General features: G+C 39.9%; 1 protein-coding gene across 1 annotated transcript in view; it reads left to right on the top strand.

Moving 5' to 3' along the window:
- Cpne4 (copine 4) overlaps positions 1-26,830 on the top strand; it is a 348,827-nt gene that overhangs the window by 311,170 nt on the left and 10,827 nt on the right. The window contains exons 10-12 of the mRNA XM_027933785.2: positions 12,488-12,621; positions 21,650-21,704; positions 24,822-24,873. Of these exons, the coding sequence (XP_027789586.2) occupies positions 12,488-12,621; positions 21,650-21,704; positions 24,822-24,873 (241 nt within the window). The remainder of the gene's footprint in view (positions 1-12,487; positions 12,622-21,649; positions 21,705-24,821; positions 24,874-26,830) is intronic.

Consider the following 26,830-nt stretch of genomic DNA (forward strand, 5'->3'; position numbering starts at 1 on the left):
GCACTTACAAAAGGTAGTGAACAGGTTTACTGTGGGCACACAACTAACACATCTGTTCGATCGGTTCTCTGCTGTTCCAGGTCTATACAAAGGGAAGCAGGGAGGTCATCAATGACAACTACTGGAAATAGTTTCCCAAGATGTTAGGCAAAGGAACAGTTTCAGAAAACTATTTATAGGTTTTCCAAGGGAAAGCTTTATTGATTTCAGTTTGTTTTAGATTCTATAGCTCCTATGCTCTTGAAGAACTTTTTATTCAACCTTCAAAGGCATGCTTTGCCCTTGGAATTGTGCTGCAAAGAATCAGCCCCCGCAAACCCAAGAGTTTAATCCCAAAGCATTCCCAGCTCCCTCCCTACCCTGAGTCTTGGATATCCCGGTGGCCTGTCTGACACAGGAATGTTGCCCTTCTTTCTTTGTTTTCTCCCTTCTCACTTGGCTAATTTTCCCCAAATGGGAAGGGGAAGTGTTTGCCACCAACCGTACCCCAGTCCTGAACTCTCATCCCTTCCAGTGCCAACTGAGGGACTCTGGGGTATTTGAGTGGAGAGAGCAGTATGCACCAAGGAATGAAAAGATGAGAAGAACGTGCAGATAAATGCTGAAAGAAGGGGGACAAGACATCAATAGTTCCTGCCACAAAACTCTTCCTCCTGCAGCGTTGCAGGCTGGAGACTCAGAAGAGGATTGCTAGGTATTCCATGTTGAGTGTGCTGTTAAAGAAAACATCCTAGTTACCTCAATGTCATTTTCCTCCAAAATTAACCTGCTTTCTCATACAAATCTTATTGCTCAAGCAGTACAATCTAACATAAATTATAAATCATAATGCAAACAGTAAAAATTAACATATTTAATTTGGTCTAGAAGTGTTTGCTTTCTTCCAAATAATTCTATTGAAGCCATGTGGCAATACGAAAAGGAAATGGCAGAGATGAGAAGAGAGGAGAAGAGAGAGAGAAAAGTGTTCTGTTACAGTAATTTTTTTTTTTTTTTTTTGGTACTAGGGAGTAAACCCAAAGTAACACTTTACCACTGAGCTACTAAGCTGCCCCAGCCCTTATTTGTTTGTTTGTTTGTTTGTTTGTTTCTAGACAGGTCTCACTAAGTTGCTGAAGCTAGCCTGAAACTTGCAGTCCTCCTGCCTCAGCCTCCCGAGTTGCTGGGATTATAGGTGTGTGCTACTGCTATGGGCCCTCTGAACCTCCTTGAGCCAAAACTTCCCATTGGCACATGATAGGCTCCATGGCTCCTGAGCAAACCCAGTAGCTTTAGCCGAGACAAACTTTCTGTTACTCTGGAGAATGACCCTCAGGAGCCAGAGGTAACATGTGGTTCTGAATGTTCTCCATTTGCTCCTCAGGAGCTATTCCTCCTTCTCCACCTCCGCTCTCTGTGCCCCAGGAGACTGACCTCTGGATACACTAGCCAGGCTCTCCTGCTGTTAGCCCTTGGTTGGATTTGACAAGCAAGAGGTACCATTCAGAGATCAAATAGGAGATAACAACCAGGAACAGTCATTCCCCCAGCTTTCTGCCTGCCAAGCTGTGGTTTGGCAGTGGCCTTCTTCCTCTGCAGAAGGCAACCGTTCCCATCAGGTTCCCTGTCCTGCAGATGGTTCTAGTAATTGCTGAGTTCTCATCATTGCTCCTCCCTACCTTTTCTGGTTGGTTTCACCTTAATTGTTGCCGATCATCTCTTTTCAATGGGTTGTTTGTTTCCTATAGAGACTCTGACCAGCACAGATGACATGCAGGAGCTTAAAGAAAGGTCTTGCACCTCCCATAGATGTTGGTGCTTCCACCTCAACTTAAGAGAATTAAAGCCAGGTGCAGAGGTGCACACCTGTAATCCCAGGGCCTTGGAAGGCTGAGGCAGGAGGATCACGAGTTCAAAGCCAGCCTCAGCAACTTAGCCAGGCCCTGAGAAACTCATGCTATTACAAAGTGCTGGAGATTTGGCACAGTGGTTAAGTACCCCTGGGTTCAATACCTGGTACAAAAAAAAAAAAAAAAAAGAGAGAGAGAGAGAGAGAGTATTAAAGATAAGATATCCTTGTCTTTAGATGTGAGGCTTCTCAAAATATTTTTGTTGAATTGTAATCAAGCAAACCCTAAACCTTTAAGGGAACATAAATTGTAGGGAAAGAAACAAACTGAATGGATATATATGATACTGGGCTTTTTTTTTTTTTTTTTTTTTTTTTTTTTTTTAGAGCACCTTCATGAACCTAAGTATTTATGCACATGCACTTGTATTTTCCAATGGCAAATACCACGACCTTACTTGGGTTAATATGAATAAGCAGGATATATTTAGGGGGATGTTGGAAAACACTTGGGGCTCCAAACTTGAGCGGATTTGAATTCCAAAGTCATTTGGTAGATAATGGAATGTCCAAAAGGATCATGAACATGGCATTGAAGCCAGTAGCAAATGCTTTAGAGAAGTAAATTGGGGTGGGGGGTGCTGGGGTTGTGGCTCAGAGGAAGAGTGCTCGCCTAGCATGCATAAGGCACTGGGTTCGATCCTCAGCACCACATAAAAATAAAATAAAGGGATTGTGTCCACCTACAACTAAAAATAAATGTTTAAAAAAAAAGAAGAAGTAAATCTGGGAATGTTTGCTAAAAGGTATTGATGATTGTCAAGGGAGTATAAAATATGGAGTAAGAAGAGACTCAAACCCACCACAATAGGCCTGGTGCAAGTTAGGGGGGAAAGGCTGAACGAGTATGGCACCAATAGGAAGAGGTATTGTGGGAAGAGACAATAAGCCGGGGTCTATGACACAATGAGGAGACTGAAAGCAGAGAGTATGATGAGTTCATGAAGAAGCGAAGAGTTTTTTGCCTTCCTGGCAGAATATGGCAATCTTGTTCATGCAAATATACAAGTTAAGAGAAACTTGAGGATGAATTTGGCTTTGGACACATTGGAAGTGCTTTCAGGTATCCCAGTGCAGATGGTACTTATAAATACGAACCTAGGTTTGAGGAAAGATGTGGAGCTACACATGCATGAGGCTGGATCACATGACCAAGGAGAAGAATGCAGAAAGACAAGGGACTTGATGACAGGAAATTGTAAAGGACCTCCATCTGATGGCAGGGGCGGTGAGGGGGTGGCACAGTAAGAGAAGAGATGCCAGTGGAGCAGAAGGTCTAGGAGGAGCCAGGAACTCAAATGCCCAGGAGGAAAAAGTTACAAGATCAAGGGCAACAATCCTATTGGGCTAAAGAGAAGACAGAGGGTAAAGAATAACAAGCCATGATTTGGTTATATGATGAGAAGATACATGGCATCTAAAGGACAAAAGAACAATTTCAGCAGAATGAGATAGATGAGACCGTGGAGTTAGGGAGGAAACAGAAGGCAAGAAAGTGAATACAGAAGGTCTAAGTACTAGTTCAAGAAAGCTGAAGGCAAAGGGAAGGCAAGGGGGAAAAACAGTATGGCAGTTCAAGGATTCGAAAAGAGAAGGTTTTAAGCTTGAATCTGACCTGAGCAGAGGAGAATGCCCCATGAAGGGAAAGAAAGTAAAGATCCTAAAAAGAGTCCTTGTCAATGATTCTTATTATTTTTGGCCACCTAGACACTTGAGAATCTGATACACCATCGATATCCTCTTGCTAGAAATTGCATACACCCAACTTTGCACACGACTTGGGGAGGTCAAGGGCACCCCTGAGGACAACCTTCCTACATCATGTGAATCCTTGAGTCATAAGAACTCTAAAGCAATGTTGCATCTAAGTCTTGGAAGAGGTGAGTCAGGTGAAACGGAGACTATGGGGAAAGAGATTGGGTTTGGCACGTGGCAGCACAGCTAAAAATAAAACCAGATACTAGAATTTCACACACGAGATACAGAATTATAGACTGCATGGAAGAGGCAGGCACCATAAGGTATTTGGAAAGGAAATGGTAGAAGAATTAAAGGTTTCCTTTGAAAGATACTGCTTTTTCAGGTGCACAAAAAATGTTCATTGTAACAAAGATCTTTCACAGAGACAAGCTGTAAGCAACTTCAATATCCAGCAAAAAGACAGCGGAGATGCAAATTTCAGTACTGTTGTGCATTCTTTAAATGGACTATGATAAAGCCATTTTTAATTATAATGACAAGGATTAGGTATGACATGAGGCAACGGTTAGGATATAGTAAAAAAATAACATAAAGAAGAGCTATTCTGTGATCACAACTATGTAATATTATACACACCATAGTGCATATACTAAAATTGGACATGCTACAGTACATACATAGTACATATACTAAAATTTGAGTATGTCTCCAAGAAATCATGTATATAATTCCCAAAGCAACAGTGTTGGGTGGTGGGGTCAAGTGGGAGGTATTCAGGTCATGCGGGCTCTATTCTATTCTCTTTTTTTTAAGAGAGAGAGAGAGAGAGTTTTTTTTTAATATTTATTTTTTAGTTTTCGGGGGACACAACATCTTTGTTTGTATGTGGTGCTGAGGATCGAACCCAGGCCGCATGCATGCCAGGCGAGCGCGCTACCACTTGAGCCACATCCCCAGCCCCTATTCTATTCTCTTGGATGCAAGAATACTGACTGCAAAAGGGCCTGAGTCTGAGAGATCAGTCTCTTGCTAGCTCTTACCCTCCCTTCCTCTTCTGCTGCACGAGGCCTTTGCCAGATGCCAACACTATGCTCTTCGACTTCCCGGCTCCTAGATACATGGGCCAAATAAATCTCTGTTAATTACAAATTACTTAGTCCATGTTATTCTGTTATAGCAGCACAAAATCAATGAAGACAGTATATGTGCAATAACTAGAAGAGAAAAATTAGTAGAATCCTGAGTGATAATTTTTTTTTCTTACTTATGGATGACATTTGTCTCATTTATCATTTTTAAAAATTCAAAAAAAAATGATATTCTCTCCCTGATCTCTGCCTTCATTTAATAATAAAATATGATGTAATGGAATAAGCTAAATTTGGCTTCTCTCATCTGACCTTCAAGCCTAAAAGTCAGATTACATATTTAAAGGTTCTCTTGGGAAATCTTTTTTAACCCGAACACATTTAACGCATCTTGTGTCCACACCATGTCCCAGTTTAAGTTTTTAAATCCTTCTTATATATTCGAGATTAACCACTGATGGATTCTCAGAAATACAAGTGAGCCCTGCCTCCTAAGCCTTTAGGCAAAGCCAGGACACAATGGGTTGAAGAGGCAAATGTTTTGAAATTTCCAGGAAATGAACCAAATGACCTCTGAGATCTTTCCCTATTTTCCTGTTTTCCACCCTTCCTTATAAAGTTTTGTGGAAATAGAGAGGAATAAGAATTTATCCTATCATTTAAGAAATGGCCTGATTTGGTTAGAATGTGAGATGTTCGGTGGTAAGTTCAGTGGTAAAATGATTAGATTATGAGAGGTATGATCTGGTCGGTCCATCTTAGTTTGAATGGACTGACTGGGTATTAACTGTAGTCAGGTGGGGTGTGACTAGAGGAGGTGAGTCCCCAGGGAAGTTCCCTGGAAGGATTCTTTTTCCCTATCCCCTCCCACTTCCTCTCTCTGCTTCCTACCACTCTGAGATTAGCATCCTCCACCATGCACTTCCGCCATGATGTTCTGCCCCTCCTTGGGTCCAGAGCAATGGAACCAGCCAACTATGAACTGAACCTCCAAAACCGTGAGCCCAAGATAAACATTTTCCCCTCCAGGTTGGTCTCGGGTATTTGGGCCACAGTGACAAACAGCTAACACATGGCCCAAAGTAAATAATATCTCCTCCTACAAGGCTCTTTGCACGAGTCCAAATTGTGTACAAACTTATTTTAAAAAGATACCCTAGAATATGATATCATAGAGGCTGACCGCAGGTGATAAGAGATGGAGCCACTAACCAGAGGCTGCTTCACAATGGCTGCAACATTAACAACATTAACAGGTTCCATGAAGGCAAACAATCTGAGGAGCAGGGTTTTGAAAGACGCTCATCATTGCTTCTAGCCTTTTGCCAGGAACAGCTCCATGCACTGGGGACTTGGTGGCATGAAGGGAGCATTTTTGCCTTCTTCACGAGGTTTTGCAAAGCTGCTCCACAGCTTTGTTTAATAATGAGAGTGGCCTCTTGGGCAGAAGGAAAAAGCAAATGGGCGCCTGTTCCTGGGCTGCCCGCTGAGAAGATTGGAGCCCATACCAGAACCACAGGTTTTCATAAATGCTGCATATCCCAAAATGAAAATGTGGCGGTTCAGCAGGCTCTCCAGCACTCTGGAGTCTAAGCGTCTGTAGCCACCTCCACAAACTGGGCATTTTTCAGTCATTTTCTTGCTTTTATTTCTCAACTTAATCCCCAGTCTTTCACTGCCTCCCTGTTGCTTTCTAAAATAAATCTAACCTTTCACTCTGTTCTCTTTCCACTAATGCTAACTTTAAAGAGCACAAAGAATTCCTGGGAGAAGGCCACCTCCTGAAGATAGAGATTTTACCTCTAGCTTCATGAAGGAGATTTTTAGAAACTATCACTTGCCAGGAAAAGAAAATCTTTCAGTTGTCATGTACTTAAAACTGTTCATTTAGTCACATGAGAATTTTTTTTTTTTTTAATGAGCCCTGGGAACTACAGAAAGGACTGGAAAGTAATCATCTTTGTTTTATTGGCTTTGTCATCAGTTAATTTTTTTAAGTCCATACCTTCCCCAGACCTACTGCAGAATCTCCTGAGCTGGAAATAGCCTCCCCAATTGTTGTAGACCCAGGGGCCATTCCCATGGGAAAAGTGGAAGCCCCCAGAGGGTTAACTCCAGGGGGAAGAGAAACTTCCAGCAGCCACATCTGTGAATCTATAGAGCACCACCAAGAAGAGGCAACCGCATACTGATCTTCTAACTCTGGCTTCACATTCTTCTATTATCCTCAAGTGGTATCTTCCTCCTCTATGGCTCCCCAAAATCTGCCTACCCTTTTTCCATAAATGACATCCAACTCCATAATAAATAAGTCACCAAATCCTTCTCATTTCTACCCTTAATGTCTTCAACACACAATCCCCCATCTCCACATGGTCTCTGCCCCACCCTAGTGTGTTAAAAATTAAGAGCTTATTCCAGGTCTGAGGATGAATAATTGATAGAACTGAAATGACTTAATGGACCAGGAGGGGGAAGGAGGAGGCCAGAGAGGGGGACAGAATTCAAGGAGGCATTGAGTCTCAGGATGGCACGAGTGTAGGGTCAGCAGATAATGAATGCCTCCTTAGGTTTTACATCCTAGCCACCTCTTTTGATCTACCCTAGCCCCAGCTCTAAGATATGTCGTTAAAAAATATTTTAAAATACATTGTTGCATAAAGTCTATGTATACTCATCCGGACATGACACACATTTCTCTGGATATCATAACATACTCAACCAACTCATCCACCTGGGCTCAGGTGACTGGCACCAGGTGGCTGCATGCTTGGAGGATCTTGCCCGTGCCCAGGGAGAACAAGGAACGATTTTATTTCTTTATTTGCTGTTTTTTCCCATGGATTTTCCCCCTCTGGTCTATCTACATAACCTGGTTTCACTCTCTAATTTTCTGTCCTCACACCAGCTTCTCTCTCTGTCATCATATAATGTCTTTGACATGACCTGCATTCTCTGGCAGGTCATCAATACATGGGGCTGATTGTCAGCTTCGGTATCAAGAAACACAGATAGAAAGGACTTGAAATCAGCACACTATAGTGACACGTCCACGTCAACGTTTATAGCAGCTCAATTCACAATAGCTAAGCTATGGAACCAAACTAGGTGTCCTTCCAGAAATGAATGGATAAAGAAAATGTGATGTGTGTGTATATATATATATATATATATATATATATGATTATATATATATACACATATATATGATATATGTGATGTATATATGTATGTGTGTGTATATATATATATATATATATATATATATATATATACACAATGGAATAATACTCAGACATAAAGAAGAAAGAAATTATGGTATTTGCCAATAAATGGATGGAACTGAAGACTATCCTGCTAAGTGAAGTAAGCCAATCCCCGCCCCCCCCCCCCGCCAAAAAAAACAAAGGCCAAATGTCCTCTTTGATATGTGGATGCTAACACACAATAAGGGGGTGAAGAGGGAAGAAAAGAAGTTCATTGGATAAGACAAAGGGAAATGAAGGGAAGGGAGGGAGGATGGGAACAGGAGACAGTAGAATGAATTGGACATAACTTTCCTACATTCACACATGAATACACAATCAGTGTAACTCTACATCATGTCCAACCACAAAAATGGGAAGTCATACTCCATTTATGTGTGATATGTCAAAATACACTCAACTGTCAATAGATCTTTAAAAATCAATTAAAAAAAGAAACACAGGTCGAATGCCTTCAGAGGTGCGGAGTGTGGTGACCCATGATCGAGGGCATCAGGAGCGAGGTGAGCCACAAGACACTCTTTATTAAAAGTGAAGTCTCAGAGCTGGGGTATGGCTCGGTGGTACAGTGCTTGCCTAGTACATGTGAGGCCCTGGGTTCCATTCCCAGCACCATAAAAAAAATAAAATTAAAATAGTAATAAAGTACCCACATTTGCCAGTGATTTGCTTTTTCAGATAAATCAGAGTAGAACCAAGATACTATCCATACAACTTCTTTATATTCTGTAGGATTTCTCAGAGCTTCCAAAAGCTTTCTCAGTAGGAGAGAAAGGGGTAGCTTTACACCTGGCCTTTCCAACTGCTTTTACCTTTTTTTTTCTGATTTTTATGGGTGCAATATAATCATGGGTAACAGTGGGATTCATTGTGCCCTATTGACACAAGCACATCATTTGACCCATTTCGTTCTCCAGTACCTCCCTCCCCCACCCCCAGTTCTCCCTCCCCCTGATCCTCTTCCTCTACTCTACTGGTCTCCCTTTTATTTTTTAAATTAATGCATTATAATTATACACATGAGTAGGTTCATTCTGGTATATCTGTACATACACATAACATAAGGTGGTTAATTTCATCCCCCGGGACCTCCCCTTCCCCCCCACTCCCTCCACCTGGATCCCCCCTCTGCTCTACTGTTTTTTCCCCTCTGTTTTCTGTCCATACATACCTGTACCTTTCAAACACTACGCACACGTGTGCAAGGTGCATTCCTACATGTGTCTCTTTAAGAGTAAAAGTCTGAGAACAGGGACTCTGTGAGTTGAACTTAGTACTCTGGAGGCCCCCCAGAGAGTGCATGCTTCAGACACCAAAGCCTTTCTCCAGTATTCCTCTTAGAGATATTTTCCTGGAATTATCTGCATGTATTTTGACCTCTGTCTGGTCAGGGCCTCATGGTGTATCCTAAGGTGCTTTATACCTCCTTCTTTTGCACAGAATACATGGAGGTTTCTGTTTATCGCTAGCTCGTCATCACAGTCCTTGATCAAAGGGATCCTCACCTATAGTCTTTCATTATTTTTTATTTTTCCAGTAGATTGGCTCTTACCATGAGTATGAAAGCCATCTCAGAAGACGCTGCCCTTTGGGTCCCCTCCAGTCCAGCTCTGCACATTTTCCCACCATTGCGCACATATTGACGATTCTTTCTTGACCGTTTTGCAACTGTTGTAGTCGCAAAGAACTACTCTGTCAAAGTCATCTTCCCTAGATCAGCCTGCCAGCTGCTCTCCCTACCTTCAGGCGAAACACCTCCACTTTCCGTTTGAATCTTCCTGGTGTGTTGGACTCAGATTCACACATTCTTGTGGGTGTATGATGGCATAATAGTAAAACATAGTTTGGGGAGCCGTGAAGATTTAGATTTAAACCCAGCTCCACCCCCTATTAGCTGGACAAACTTCACTTTTGAGCATCAGTGTTATCAATAAAAAGGAACAGCAATCTCTACCTCACACAGAGTTTTTATGAAAATGAAATAACATCATGCTTGTAGAGTACACTGCCTGGCACCAAGAAAGGGTTTTAACAAAAGTCATTCCTCTCTTCTCCCCTTTGTTAGCCATCTCAGGGTGAAACTGCAATTTTCTTTTGCATGACTTTTCTTTTCACATTGTTAGCACTCACATTTTGTCAGTAGGTTATCCCTTTTTGAAAATACCTCAGCGTTCTGAAAGCAGAATTTTGAATCGTACCCAATTTTCAACATAATCCTATAGAAGGGTTAAGGAAGAAAGGGAAAACTAAATTAGTGATGAAAAATAACTTCACAAAAGAAAGAAAAAGAGGTTGTGAGTTACTATTAGTCTATTGCTTTTCTTTTTTAGTCATTTTGATATGATTACAGGGTCACAATATTTTTTTCCCATCAAATTTATTCTTTAAATAAGCAAAAAGAAAGCACATGTTGTCTTTTCTTTATCCTTACAGAAGTAATGTCCCATTATATAAAAATCCAATGGAGCATTCCAGTTATTTGTGATAGTGGAATTAACCAAATATAATTCAAATAACATTTCCCATCTTTTGTTCCTTCAGATCATATAAGAAATTAGAGACTCCTTGTCATAAGTAAGACAGTGGGTATATTCTACAGTCCTTGGAAGGAGAGAAAAGCTGCAACATGAATGTTTACTTCCTTCCTGTGACTCTTTTTTTAATTGATTTAAAAAGTAAATAAATAAATGACATCAGAATACATTACAATTCTTATTACACATACAAACCACAATTTTTCATATCTCTGTTTGTATATAAAGTATTTTGACACCCAATTTGTGTCTTCATACATGTATTTTTCCACCATCCTTGCTAATCCACTGCCCTCTTTCCCTCCCACCCCTCTGCCCTATCTAGAATTCATCTATTCCTCCCATGCTCCCCCTCCCTACCCCACTATGAGTCAGCCTCCTTATATCAGAGAAAACATTCAGCATTTGTTGTTTTTTTTTTTGGTGGGGGGGGGAGGGATTGGCCAACGCCATCCATTTACCTGCAAATGCCAGGATTTTATTCTCTTTTATTGCTGAGTAAAATTTCATTGTGTATATATGCCACATTTTTTTTATCCATTCATCCACTGAAGGGCATCTAGGTTGGCTCCACAGTTTAGCTATTGTGAATTGTGCTTCTATAAACATTTTTTTTTTGAGAGAGAGAGAGAGAATTTTAATATTTATTTATTTATTTTTTAGTTTTCGGTGGACACAACATCTTTATTTGTATGTGGTGCTGAGGATCGAACCCGGGCCGCACGCATGCCAGGCGTGCACGCTACCGCTACCCCTTGAGCCACATCTCCAGCCCTGCTATAAACATTGATATGGCTGTGTCCCTGCAGTATGCTGTTTTTAAGTCCTTTGGGTATAGTCCAAGGAGAAGGATAGCTGGATCAAATGGCGGTTCCATTCCCAGTTTTCCAAGGAATCTCCATACTGCTTTCCATATTGGCTGCACCAATTTGCAGTCCCACCAGCAGTGTATGAGTGTGCCTTTTTACCCACATCCTCCCCAACACTTATGGTTGTTTGTCTTCCTAGTAGCTGCCATTCTGACTGGAGTGAGATGTACTTAGAGTAGTTTTGATTTGCATTTCTCTAATTGCTAGAGACTCCTCTTTTAACCTCCCCCACCCCAAGTTTATACATGTTTGAGAGTTGTAGTTGTTGTTGTTGTTTTGTTTGTTTGTTTGTTTTTTGAGGGGGGAGCATGACGTTGATTTAGATGGTGGTGCTGTTGGAAATCAGAGGAAAATGTTCCCTCTCATTTTAACACCACCAAACTTAAGCATTTATTGTTGTTCAGAAGTGTTTAGTGAGTAACCTTTATTTGGAGTCGGGTGAAAGAAAAATTTAAGAAGAGGGATAAGGACTTCTTGGTGGCAAGACAAAGTTTACCTTCTTCTCTTCTTCCCACTCACAATACCAAATATTCAGGAGCCTTCTTTGTTACAGGTAGGAGTCCTTGCATAAATGGGAACCAAAAATTTGAGTGCCTTACATAGAGTTGCTCCTTGCAGAAAATTTGTTATAACCACTTCAATGCATCTCTGCAATCAGCCACTTATGGAAACACAGCAATGGCTTTTTTATGAAGACTGTATTTTCAACACAGAATTTGGTTTTAAGGAATCTTACCTATGCCTCAGAGATAGAATTGTTCTGGACAGGAAGCACAGAAGTCTTTTTTAGTGAATTGTGAAATTGGAAGACAGACATCCTACCCTTATTCTTAATGCCTGGTGACATGGATCAAGAGTGGATAGGCTCTATCACCTATATGTCAATCTCAGGTTCTGTTTTGGACAGGGAGAAGAGAAAGCATTGGATAGATGAATTTAAAAACTGCAGAAATGGCCTCCACTAAATTAATAGTATTTCAAGAAGCTAATTAATTTCTTACTTTTCTTATTGGCAGGGTATATAATGTGCTTCTTTTTTTTTTTTTTTCCATCTGTGGCTATATCTCTCTCATGACTAATCACAATTCCTAGGAGATGCATTCATTGGAACTCCACCTATTTTTCTATGTTTCTTTTCCAGGTTGCTATAGATTTCACTGCCTCAAATGGGGACCCCAGGAACAGCTGCTCCTTACACTATATCCACCCTTACCAACCCAATGAGTACCTCAAGGCTTTGGTGGCTGTTGGGGAGATTTGCCAAGACTATGACAGGTAAGAGACTTTAGGTTAATCATCTCTTGAGTGGGTTCCGGTGACCCACTCAAGAGATGATTTGCATTCAGCAAAAGAATGGAAATGAAAGTCTAGCAATTCTTCACATGAAAGAACAGAATAAAATCTCATCCCAAATGTTTCATCTTTTCTATAGCTAGAGAAACTGAGTACCATGCTGACTTTGGTCACCAAACAAAATCCTTTCTCAGCTTTCTTCTCAAGTGCCTTGCAAGATCGCCAGACAGTGATTTGAGTGTGCATTTTATGATGTCTTAGTATGAACTTTGCTACTCAAAGTTTGCTCATGAACTGGCATCATTCCTGAACTACTGAAATAGAATTTGCATCTTCACAAAATTCCTATATGATTTGTGTGTACTTCGAAGTTTACAAGCATGGGTTTATTGGGATGTTATTATATTTAATCCTTGCTCAAACCCTTTATTTTTTTAAAGTCAGAAAACTACACAAGCAGATTAAGTAATTTGTACACGGTCTCATGGCCAGAGGCAGGATTCAATTGAGATCTAGCTCACCCCATATCTTAAGTTCAAAATGACTGACTTCAAATCTATTGGCAACTTTAGCAAGGGTGTGAGTCTGCCTGGGTGCATACGTGTGGCTGTGCCAGTGTGCATGTGTTTGCACATACAGATAGAAAACAAGATTTGTGATCAGATCAGTATTATTTATTTCTTCATGATGGTAAATATTGACATTTTCCACCAAAAAAAAAATTCCCTGTAAGAAGTGATTTGCATAAATTACATGCAACTGGATTTATTTTGCTGTTTCAGTATTTCTAATATGGGTGAAGGAGCTTAGCTGTTTGTTTAAGAAGGCTGTTTGAGGGAGAACCAATGTAAATATAAATATGTATCAATCTCAGTCGATCCCCTGGTATAATTATAAAACAAGTCTAGTTAGTAATGAGTGTAACTAATCGACCTTTTAAAGCAGGAAAATAAAGGAAGCAACTCTATCTTTCAGGTTTCAGAGAAATGGTATAGGACAGCATGATTTCTGTTCTTTCAAGTTTTGTAATGGGTGATAACCATATTTTAAAAACCTGCTGTACACACATCCTAGTGACCGGAATGTATAGAAAAACAAACTTAGGACAGGCTACAGAAATGGTCCCATCAGTCACCTGACTGCTCTTGTGTCTGGATTCCACTTGGTCATCAGCAGAAACTCAAATGGGGCAGTAAAGCAGTTGGGGAATGAATTCACAGACCCAGTAAAATTAAAGAGCTTTAAACACTCAAGCCCTTGCTGACATTTCCCCTCCTATACATCTAGGGCAGAAGGCAACAGTCATTTTAAATTACCTTGTTGAAGTGCCACTTGTTCTACTTAACCTTGAGATATTGACTGTGAAGATAATTTGAGTTTCAGCTGTGATCTTCAGGCTTCAATACTGGCAGGATTCTTAGAGAGGTTTGTATCAGATGGAGATTTCCACCAGGGAGAGGAAAGGATGACAAAGTGCATCTCCACTCTATCAGAAACTTCTTCAAACTCCCTCAAGATACAAAAACAGTAACTGTCTCCATTCTTTCATTCTCACACACAGACACACCAATAATCTGGTATAATAATGTGTGCCTAGGTTAAAAAGAAGAAAGAAAGGAGCGCATGTTTTCAAGATTCCTAAGTTTTAAATCTTGACATGCATATATATATATATATATAAAAGTTTTCCTGACTCAGTGGTACATGCCTGTAGTTCCAGCTACTCAGAAGGCTGAGGCAGGAGAATGGCTTGAGTCTAGGAATTTGGCAACAAACTCCACTTTGAAAAAGTTACAAGATAAAGTAGGTAAAAACTTTCAACATATATATCCTACAGTAGATACTTAGTAGGAAAAAAAAAAAGACTCTGAATCTTCAGGGAAATCAGTCCAAAAGTGAATTCCAAAGAGAAGACTATAAGTTGTCTGGAATTTAAGATGCCAAAGCTCAGAGCTCTCATGTGATTCTGCAGCAGATTTATTGGATAATCCAGATGCTCATCTATTATGGGGAGTGTTTATTGGAAGCTCCCTGTTGAGCGCTTCCTTTTCCCAATTTACTCACATGCAAAATACAGATACTGTAGTCAGAGTGACATGTACATCTTTTAAAACTTATTCCTGTAGAACATGAACTAGACAAAGCTGGGGAGTATTTTGTATTGCTTCAAAAATGCAGATTCAGTATAAAAATAAAAGACTATCTTAGGAGTTACACGAAGAATCACCATAAATAATTTCTTTAACAGTTTTAATAGGGTAAGTCTTTTTTCCAACTGGCCAAAAAAAATAATTCTCCACAGCTCTACGGAGTCTTTTGTTTTTCTTTCTTTCTTTTTCTTTCTTTCTTTCTTTCTTTCTTTCTCTCTTTCTCTCTTTCTTTTTCTTTTCCTTTCTTTTTTTTTTGTATAAAGATATAAATAAGGCTGCTCATCATAAAAATGGGCAAATTCTGAGAGGAAAAAAAATTATTGAAAAAAACCTCAACACTCTCATACAAGACTCCCTAGCAAAATGTGTAATGCAAACCACTCTCTTAAAAACTGACAAGGTTCCGAAGCTTCTCCTTTGTGTGGGTGGATAGACAATAGACAGGCAGAGTCGGGAAATTTCAAGTCAAGGCCCCGGAATTAATTTATTCTCGCATCAAAGTCAGTGAGGTTGGTGCCTATAAAGAAACACTTGAATAAAAACTGACAGAAGGCATCGTTCCCCCTCCTGAAACAACACAGAGGTTTTTAATCCTCATGAGCCTTAGAAATTCCTCCCCGCCTCTGACAGCTAAGGGTTTTCTTTCTGCCTTGTACAGTCATTGCTACCAGGTCATTATGAGGTGATCCATGAAGTAGAACAGCTTGAAAGATGCATAAAGCTCTTCTCAGGGCGCCCTTAAAGGGAGCCTCCTCCCAAATAGCTGGTCTTCAAGCCCAGAAGACAATCCTGCCAGCCTGTTTGATCCCTCAACCTCTGAAACAGACACTGCTGTCCCTGCCTGTGGGTTACTTCCCCATGTACAAACACATGTGCATGTACACACACACAGGCACACACGTGCACACATAGGCCCGCACAAGCTCATACACTCTCTGCTGGTGGGAGCACTTTCCCAGCTCCTATAAGAATCCTTGTCTCTCTGCAGCAAGGATGTGGGCATCTGACAACCTGAAATGTCCTCTAATTAAAAGACTAGCCTGCCTGGTAGGAAAAGAGTTTAAAAACTGAATACATTGCTTGGAAGTACCAATTGCCATTTTGAAGAGCATTCTATAGGAAGCTTCAGAATAGAAAGGGGATATCAAAAACTGAGGCAAGAGTTTTTCTCCACATCATGCTGGGTACTGTGCAGAGACAAGGTTAAAACTGAAATCCAATCTAACAGGGATTTTCAAGTATAGAGTGTTGGGTTAGTAATCAGAAGGTGGGTTCATATCACAGTGGGACCTTTTCCACTCTGCCAACACCAGTCAGAGGTTCTCGGCTTTGGCCACACATTGAAACCAATTGGAAAGCCTCAAAATAACTGATGCCTATCCCAAACCCCCAAGACTCTGATCTGTCTGGTGTGCATCTTGGAATCAGATTTTTTTTTTTTTTCTATAGGTATCCAGGGTCTACACCCAGAGTCAAATCTGGAGAGATAGCTCAGATGAAATGATTAAGGACCTTCCTTTTCAGCATTTATTAAGTGCCAGGCACCTCAAACGGTGCTACAAAGACAGAAAATTTAATAAAGCATGATTTTCCTCCCAATAGCTCATAGTCTCATGGGAGAGAAAGATATGTAAATAAGTCACAGCCCAACCTGGCCAAGGCAGCCTTGCCTCATGAAAGGATGGCAAATGCAAAAGGAGAGAAGGCTCAGCTCAATCCTTGCAGGAAGAGGCATGGCCAAGACTCCTGAGGATGGTGGTTCCTGGGCCAATCACAATTCTGCCAGTTTTTCCCTTTTTTTGTTATTATTCTGAATCGTTACATCAGATCAGCTTCCTATAGAGAATAGAGTCAACAGAAGTAATGAAAAGATCATGGGGGTCCTGGTGACAGGTAGAACTGGCTTCAAATCCTCACTCTGCTATCTCTATTCTCATGAGATTTATAGTCTTTGGGTCTTGGTTTCTTTGATTGAAAACTGAAGGTATATCTAACTTCCTTTGCAGAGCAATTGTAAAGATTAGCTATGAGGTGGCTAGACAGTACAAGTTCTGCCTGTGGTAGAATAATGGAAAGCGTTATCTCTAATACCCTAAAGTTATTTTTTAAAAAATAAACTGAACACAAAAGGAAAAAGGATGGTAGTGTCAGTCCTAAAATTCATATTGGACCAATATTTTTTTTTACTCATTTGCCCATAAAAAAATTTATGAAAATGCATAACCCTCAAGCATTTGTATTGAAATGTAACATTTTAATCATGAGTTTTCATACTAATGAAGCATAAAAAATTTTATTGTATTGTAAATATGGACATTTAAAAGTAAATTCTTTTTTATTATATATTTTTATTATATATATTTTATTTGTTCTTATTAGTTATACATCATAAAAAGTAAACTCTTTTGTAGCTCTTGGGACTATCCAGTAGAATCCAGATGCTGTATCTCTTTGATATCCACCATCACTCTTTCAAAAAATAGTGAACAAGCTCTCAAGTTTCACCAGAGAATTTTAATTTCTTCTTTGTCATCATTTTATTTTCCACCCTCTTCTCCCACAGAATTTATTCTAGTGTATCTTAATAAATTTGGTTTGAAATCCTTTCATTGATCACTGTATCATATATTTCTGTAACAAAAATATGAAGTTGTACAGATTTAATTTTTGTATAGATGAAATTTTTACTTTCAATTTTTCCTATGATGAAAAGATTCAAAGTATTTTTTAAATATTGTGTGGGTTGAATTTTAACTATAATTTATCATTAGTGAATAATTGATCAAAATAACATACATCTGTTGGGAATTTCGGTATTTAATTAGTGCTTATGAGAAGTAAAAAGTTATTGTAAATTGACTGTGAATAGAAGAGATTTGGGGAGGGGGTTTCAATTAGCTTACATTTCTTTGGATGAGAATACGAGGAACTAGTGTCAATTCTAATTCATTTTTTTTAAATTTGACAATATAAATACTAAGAAATTTTGTACTTATAAACAATATATGGAAACAGAAAAAGTTTGATCAGCAGTCTTATTCAATTCTTTCAATTCTAATTTATATAACCCCAAAATCACATAATGATCAATCATCAAAATATGGTTTTATGCTCTATCAGCTGACACAAATACTTCCTAAAAATTTTTAAAGCAAAAATTGGCAATCACCTGATTTGCCAAAGGACTTGTTTCCTAGAGAATCATTCATGTTTAGAATTTTTCCTTTATCTGATGCTGCAGAGTGCATATCTGAAGCTGTGCACCATGGTGGTTAAGATTCAGAATAGGTAAAGAGAAATGGTGATTGTGAAAGGAAAGGTGTGAATGGAAAACAGGTCTCTCCATAACAGATGCTCCCAGAAGATCAATTTCAGCAGAGAATATGCATGGAAGTAGAGGAACTGAATACCAATTTCCTTTAAAAAAGGAAGGAAGGAAGGAAGGAAGGAAGGAAGGAAGGAAGGAAGGAAGGAAGGAAGGAAGGAAGGAAGGAAGGAAGGAAGGAAGGAAGGAAGGAAGGAAGGAAGGAAGGAAGGAAGGAAGGAAGGAAGGAAGGAAGGAAGGAAGGAAGGAAGGAAGGAAGGAAGGAAGGAAGGAAGGAAGGAAGGAAGGAAGGAAGGAAGGAAGGAAGGGCTATTTCTCATATCTCCAGAAGAACTTTGCATTTCCATGCACCTTAGTTTTAAGATGACTACTTTAGAGAATGAGAGAATGGTCTTTACTAAATGTGAGGTGCTCTGAAATGCACCATGCTCTGAGTTGCTCTCCATTTCCTTGTAGATCAAGTAATTCGTCTTTACATTTGTTAACCTCCTGTTTATTGCAATACATTCCATGAGAGTGAGAGTGAAAATTGTGGTTACAAATGAACTTACCATCTGGAGGTCATTTGACCCTGGTCATTCCCAAGGAAGTTCAAGACAGCTTACTCATTGCCATGAAGGAACCTGGGCACTTTGATTATATTTTATACTCTTTTAATCTCCCAGTAAGTAGCATTGCCTTCACCAATGTGGTAATACACTCCTGACTTTCCAGATTGGCAGTCTTTAGAGGTCATTTTCCTAATAGTTGTTAAATGGCCTTTTGCTTAATGTAGAGTGGATCTAATCCTGAGCTCTTTGAAGTGTGGGTATGCTGATGCTTTCCTCTGTGCATTTCCTTCTTGCATAAGACTACTTTCTGCCTGGTTTTATTTTTAAACAGGAAGAATGGATGCTTGAATCTATTGTACTTAGGCTTGAATGTTTTTTATTTAGTGTGTTTATTAGTTAGCAGCCTTGTGGTGACTAACTTCAGGGGATTTATCCCTTCTGGCTCATTAATTATTCCCCTTGTAGGTGAGGTTTTTCTTCCCTACCTTCCTATTCTTGAAACTCAATTACATAACAGTGCACTGCGCTCAGCAAACTCCAAGTCCCCAAGGGTGGCTTAGAAGGTATGAAAGGAATATCATCAAGGCTGGAACACTGGGTTAGTGATTAGAAATGGATGGAGTATTAGATCTCACCCCCTTCCTAAACTCATCAAAGAAGAAAATAAAGGATGCTGAGTCTCCCAGTTTTCTGAGTTTTGACTTCTGAGCCATCCCCAAGTTGGAAGAACCCATCCTCCACCCAGGAAAGCCTTCTTTTAGATGTAACTGAAAAGTTTTTTCCCCGCCCTCATGGCCCTTGTTTTGGTTGAGGAGTTGCTAAGACAAGCTATTTCAATATTTTCAAGGACCAGAAGTATATTTTCTCAGAGCTGTGGATAATCCTTTTCATAAGCTGTTGTGAATCTCTGTCTATCAGTGTTAATGCTTTCTCTAATACATGCTAGATGCAGCGCACCAAAAAGCCTGGATTGATGCCACCGTGAGAAAAAGGGAGAGCTGGTGATTTTCTCAAGAGTTAGACTTTGACTTCAAATAATTCTGGCTTCCTTATATCTCTAACCCAAAATTTGTCAAGTTGGAGGTGTTTGGTAACATTTTGTCAAATCCATCATTGGTCACTAAAGACTTCCAATCCGTTAGGTGGTAATGGGCGAGAATCCAACTTTGACCTTGTCCAAGTCAACCACCCTAGGGGGAAGGGATGATGTATGTCCCCTTTTACTTACAGAAGCTATGCAGGAAGAAGCCCTATAATGAATTTCTCTCTCTCCTCAACTAACTCTACCCAGAAGTAAGATATAGGAATTTCTTTAAGAAAAAAATCTCGGACATGTTTTTAATGGGAGAAGAAATTGAAGGTTGAAAGCATAAGCAGGAAGTGCCTTCTGTGAGGATCAACATTCTAGACCCCCCCATCGAAATACCTGCCTGATAGCAAAGTGACTAGTAAGGGGACCTGGTTATTGGAATTCCAGTAGGAAATCAGGTTTGACACTATATATGACCACTAAATTACAATGGTATAACAGAAAAGTCATGGGCTTTGGACTCCCTGGTAATCATGGTAGGCCACTTACTCAGCTTTCCTCAGACTCCACTTATTCACCTATAAAATGGGAATAATAATTAAATGGAAGTTCCAAGGTTGTGTGAGAATTAAATAAGTACATAGATATCTTAGTACGTAGTATATCTATCTATGTTGGTAGGGCCCAATTAAGGTTAATTCTTCTCTTCATCATTCTCTTACATACAGTACAGTAAGAGTCAGAGTTAAGAAACAATACACATAAATAAATTAATTGGGAGAGAAATTCCAATGTGCATAAGAGAAACTAAACCCAAGGGTACATATGTGACTGACTCTCATGAATCTTCACAAGAATTCTCCCTTTTTTAGATAGCCACGTCTTAATGATTTAAATTATAGGATTGTCTAGTCATTGATTACTTCTGTGGCAGGTGATAAAGGCAGGGCAGAGGACAGTTAGGGACAGAGGGCAGTGGAGATGTAAAGACACTAATAAAAAAGGTAGGGTCTCTTTGAGATCAGGATATAAGAAAAGACACGTAAATAATTTATCACTGCTTGTATGTGATAAGGCAGTGAGTGAATATTGTAGATGAAACCATGCTCTGTCAAGTAACAAGATTGACAAGATTCCCACTGTTTTTTAATATCCCCTTGGATTCAGGCCCATCTGTATTTGAACACTGGTTCTAATTAGCAGTATGATCATGGGCAAGTCACATTACTTTTCAAGGTGTTTATCCATAAACAAAATGAAAAAATAACTTTCACTTAAAATTTTAAGATAATATATATATTCATATATGTATTTATATACATATATATGTATAGGTATAGGTATAGATATAGATATATTCTTAATACAGTCAACTGTAGAGGTCACCTAATTTATGATCACTTTCCAAAGGAAACAGAAAGTCAGGACAGGGATAGAGATATCTATAAATTCTGGGGTCGTTTTAATTTTCAGTATTAAATCTAGCAAAAAGTTAAGGGAAGAAGCTACAGACTTTAAAGACTGTAGTCGGGCACAGTGGTGCACGCCTATAATCCCAGCGGCTCTGGAGGCTGAGGCAGGAGGATCATGAGTTCAAAGCCACCCTCAGCAAAGTGCCTCAGCCAGGTGCTAAGCAATTCAGTGAGACTCTGTCTCTAAATAAATACAAAATAGGGCTGGAGATGCAGCTCAGTGGTCAAGTGCCCCTGAGTTCAATCTCTGGTGCCAAAAAAAAAAGATTGTAATGAATTTAGGGGATTATTGCTTGGCATTAAATAACCATGTTATTGCTATCTCCCAATCCCACAAATAATTAAGAAGCATGAGTCAGCACATGGCATAGGAATACCTCCTAATGAGGTTATATGCAAGTTCATGTTTCTCTCCCTCATTAGATGAACAAATGAAGCAACTTCTTTTTTCTTTTTTTTTTTTTTTTTATTTTTAATTTCAGTGACAAAATGTTCCCAGCCTTTGGGTTTGGTGCCAGGATACCACCAGAGTATACGGTGAGTGAGTGAAAATGGGATCTTTTACTTTGCTGTAGTCACTGGTGATTTGGATTTCTTTTACAGTAATCTCATTCGTTTGGCTCTTGACACAACTATGTTGGTAGGGCCCAAAGAGTCAGAAATGGTCTTGATAACCAGTGAAATTAGCACCTAGGAGCCTATCTTTGATGAAACCCCATGGTATTCTAGGTAGGTCTTCTAACAATCCAGATAAAGGGTTCCAATATCTAATTTCCTGTAGATATGGTCAGAGATTTATAAAACAACCTCTCTTCTTTGTCAGCTCCAAGGGCTCAAAGCCTATCCAAGATTGCTCAGGGGGAAAGAAAAAAAATCTTATTGACAATGCCAGCTGTTAAAGCCCGTAGTAATGAAATTGACACACTTCTTCCTTCCAAGTCTCTGAGTATCAGTCTTATATGTGAGATACAAAGACGTACTGAAGGAAGGAGCATTGTGCTATGGACAATTAAGAAACTGAAAAGTTCTAATGAGGGCATTGGAATTTTGTTTGGTTTTGATACTTATTTCTCAAGACACAAAGAAGGTAAAGATTATAGATAGAAAGATGTCTGTTACAATGGAGTTAAGGCACTTTACTGTGGTCTACCAGATACCCCTATGGACACTGTGCACAGAGAATTCATCTCTCCTACGCAGGCAAGGCCCAGGAGGCAGCATAATCCTTGCCCCAGCTCCACCTCACCAATGCCTCTCAAGTCCAAGCTCAGTACAAGCAACACTGCCCAGGCGTCAGTACTTTTGTTTGTTTGTTATTTTGCTATGTCAGAGCCACAGGTCAGGAGGCACATGCTCACACTTGCTCCTTCTTCAGAGCTGTCAGATGCAAAGTTTTTCTTTTCTGTGTCCTTTTTGAAAGAGCCAATCTCTCTGTGAGTGCTAGGATAAGCTGTGAATGGAATGACAGGTCTCCTTGGCCTGTCCCCCTTCTTATTTGCTTTGTATTCCACACTGGCTTCCCTGCTAGGCATAGCTATGGAAATTCTAGAAGCACTTGTTAGAAATAAAGCACAAGGGAAAAAAGAATAGAGAAGTTATTGACTGGTGACCTGTAAGACATTATTTAAGCCAAAAGGCATTTTTAACATGCTTATTTATTAAAGAATTAAGCAACTTTATATAAAAGATTAGATGTCTGGGTTCTCTTGAAAAACTGAAAAGCCTGTGAACAACAAACAGATGACCTATGTGAGAATTAGCTGGAGATGAGGAGATACAATCCCCTTCAGATAGGGTGTCAGGTCCAGAACATGGGCAGGTGGACACCCACCTATTTCACAGAGTTGTTTGGCCTCAAAATTGCAATGCACACCAAGGAACCACCAGCCCAACCATCAGAGGTGATTTAGCATCCTCCACCATGTCCATACCAGGTGGTCATCTAGTGGCTTGGCCAGCAGGGCTGACAGCCTTACAGCTGTGTGTTCCAGACCTTCCTTGTGTCCTCCATGACCTCTTTCTGCTTCTTGCTGTTTTCTGAATTCCTCATGTTCACTTGATCCCTTGGTTTCATCCCTCCTCCCAGGTAACTTACTCTTCATGCTGTCCCAAAAGACATCTCTCATGTTTCCCCACTTCTGGTCCCAGAAAGCCATTCAAATACCCTCTTTCCATTCCTAATTTCCCTTCTAGTCCAGAAAGACACTAATGATCCAGGCAGCTAATATATCCCTTAGAAAGTTTTCCAGGACCATTCTGTCTTCTTAAGGAAAAACTCCCAGAGTCTGCATTGAAACTGAGACACAAGAACCTCTGACTTCATTTGTACTTCCCCCAGGAAGAGAACTGGAGGCACAGATTTGGATGCAAGTAGTCTATTTGAAAGGTGGAAGAAACCTCAACAGAAAGTGAGGAAACAGGAGGAAATCAACATAGGGCATATCGTCAAGCCAGTTACTACCGAGGATAACTAGAATCTTACCCTGCTGGGTTACCCTGGGAGACAATGTAGAGCACATACAGCCCACAAGAGATAGAGGAGCTGGATAATATACATCATCTTATGCCAATCACTGAAAGTTCTGCTCCTAAGGGCCATTTTCCTCAATGCTTTTAGCCGGTCAGTTGGGCAGGCAAAGCAAGCTCTGGAGGCTAGAGAAAAACCTAAAGTAAATAAAGCTGGTAATGATTGGAATTCAGCTGACTCGCTTGGAAAAAACTAAGCACAGGGGAATGTGATATAAGCACCAATGCCATCACCTATGACAGGAGATGTCTTAAAAGGAGGTATCTTTTAACAGCACCCAGGTGAGCCAGGGCTCAGAAATAGCCTTTGAAATGGAATTCTCTGACAAAGAAGAGACATGGGGGACAAAGGAAAAGAAAAGAAAAGAAATGGAATTACCTGAGAAATTTCAGGTGATTCAATAAAAACGTCCAGATGTCAAAACTTCCCTTTTCTTAATGAGATTTATGTAAATAATATGCTAATTGACCTTATGCATAGGTCTCACCAGGTAGAGGGATTTGTATTGGAAGATGAGAGGGTATATTCCTCTTTTCGTTTTTCAAAAATGTAGTATATTTTACCTGTGTATCTGAAAAATCCTCATGCCCTGTATTCTGCATATTATGTTAGAATGATTTTAAATGTCACAGCTTAGCTGGATCTTTGTAAGTATCACCATGTTGAGCAGACAGCTTGGGCAAATTGAGTTGTCTTACATATATATATATATATATATATATATATATATATATATATATATATATATATATATATCATTAGGTTCAAATAGAACTTACCCAAATCTAAGCCTGTAGTCTTTGGCCAGTTCTATCTAGAAACTAGTTGGAGTTACATTTTTCTGAAATCTTTTCTTGGTTTCTTTTTTTTTTAATGTGCCTTATTTCCCCCTCCTGCGGCATTTATCTGATTCTGGAAAATCTTCCTGTCACCTCAACTCCACAGGGAGCTTAGAATTCACCCTCCGTCTCAGATTGATTGTGTAAAGGCTTAAAATGGTTCCTGCTGCTTAACACATAATGAATGTAACCGCATTTGTTTGCAAACTCTAAACCCCAGTGCCTCCTTACTGGATTAAAGTTGTAATTCTCTTTCTTCCTTTTTTTTTAATGTTAATTGATGTCTAGGTCTCTCATGACTTTGCAATCAACTTTAATGAAGACAACCCAGAATGTGCAGGTAAATCCCAATGTAAAAGAAAGCCAAAGTCTTTTTGCCTCTCCATTTACACCTCTCCCATTTTACTTTTTCTCCACAGTTGTAGCATATCAGTTATGACTGTCTGCAGCAGAGAAGTGGGCTTGCTGGGTCCAAATAAACCATGCTTCTCCAAAAGCAGCAGAAAACAACAATAATAGAGTGGGAAAAAAATAAGATCTAGACGAGACAGAATGCATAAGAGACCTCGCGTTTGCAGCAAGAATATCGATCTCAATTCTGGATTCCTCTGGCCAAAAACAAAAAAGGGGCAGTGGGAGGAATGTCACCTGGTGGGCAGTGATGAGATATTCCTCTTTCTGCTTTCCAGGTTTTCAAGTATCTATTTTTCATAACTTCCTCTCTATGCAGTTATAAGGAGGGGGGTGGAAATGGACATCCCTTGACACTTTCAGCATGTGGGAAAGGGGCATGACTGTGATTCTGAACAAGTACCTTCGTAGCTGTGTGCCAAAAAGAGTCTCTCAAAGGCTCTGTCTGGTCCATGTTTCATTATCCCCAGCCAGAAGTTCCTCAACATGATTCCACAAAATAATGAGGCTGAAACTATAATGATAATTATGATCATAAATTTCATTCTAGAATTGCTTTTTTCTGTTTTCCAAGTAACAAACAGAGCCCAGTGCATATGTTGCTATGAAGATCTGAAGACATTCTTAGAGTAGAAATGTCCATATTTCTCTCCTTTTCCTTGTGAAGGAGGAAAGGAGCTGCACCAGGTTCATTCAGATTCAGTGGAGCATGAAAAGCATCCAGAAGTTTCTTTCACAGACTTGACACTTACTGCCCAAGAATATAATACCAGTATGATTAGATCGGAACACAGTAACCTCTAAGACCTGATCCTCATTCTGCTATTCCCTCCCCAGATCCCTCACCTGTTTCCATTTATTATGGTTTAGATCCCTCTTCCCCAGTCATCCCCATTCTTTAACTGTAAGAGGTATTTTCCACCAAGGCAATATGAAATACATACTCTAGTGTTTACCTGGGTCATACTCTTAGAATTCATCTGACTGTTATTGTTTAAAGAAAAATCAAACTTTCTTATCTTTGGGAAAAACTTGATCATTTTGTTTTGCAAAACTGGGGATGGAACCCTGGGCTTTGCTCATGCTAGGCAAGTATTTACCTACATTCCTATCCCAGCACAAAGGCTCGAGAGACAAAATAGATAAGGAGCTTCCATTCAGTATCACCTAACTTCACAACCAAGCTGCATAATGATTTGGTCTCTGTCGTTGAAATGAAAGGAATCTGTATTTGGGGCAGGGCAAAGCAGGTGCAGATTTTTTTGTTTGTTTTAGTGAGATTGTAAACATGAGTATAAGGCAGAACAGAACAGAACTTTCATCCAAAAATATGCAAAAGCTGATTTTCAGTGCATGGTGGCTATGAAGAACAATCTTAGGAGAAGCTTATGTGGATCCCTCTGGCAAAAATCAGGAGTAGTGTGCTATTTCAGGATAGAAAGGGACAGGACGATGAGCTGGAACAAGGGAGAATAAGAGGTAACACAGGCACAGACACCAAGAAGATCTATGTGTATGCAAGTTTTTGGTAATAGTACTGTTACCATAGAATCAGGATAGCGATGTGAAACGTGATCGAGACTCATCCCATGTTGGAGAAGCTACACAGGCAGGGTTGCCTCTCCTGGCAGAGTCCCATCCTATACTCTTTCCTGGGCTCACATGGCCTTAGGGTGAAAGCACCCCTTTCAATGAGAGGCTGACCATGATACTGGACATGGTTCATCTGAGCTACAATTGCCAGGACATGACTATAGCAGCCATTTTTCTCATTTATCACACACCTGGTGAGCACTCACCACGTGAACCCTGCCTCAAGCTCCTTGGGGGAATACAAAAATGAGTAAGTCACGATTCTTGCCCACAAGGAATTATGTCTGGAGAGA

Source organism: Marmota flaviventris, chromosome 8 (assembly GCF_047511675.1).
Source record: "Marmota flaviventris isolate mMarFla1 chromosome 8, mMarFla1.hap1, whole genome shotgun sequence".
Taxonomy (NCBI): Eukaryota; Metazoa; Chordata; class Mammalia; order Rodentia; family Sciuridae; genus Marmota; species Marmota flaviventris.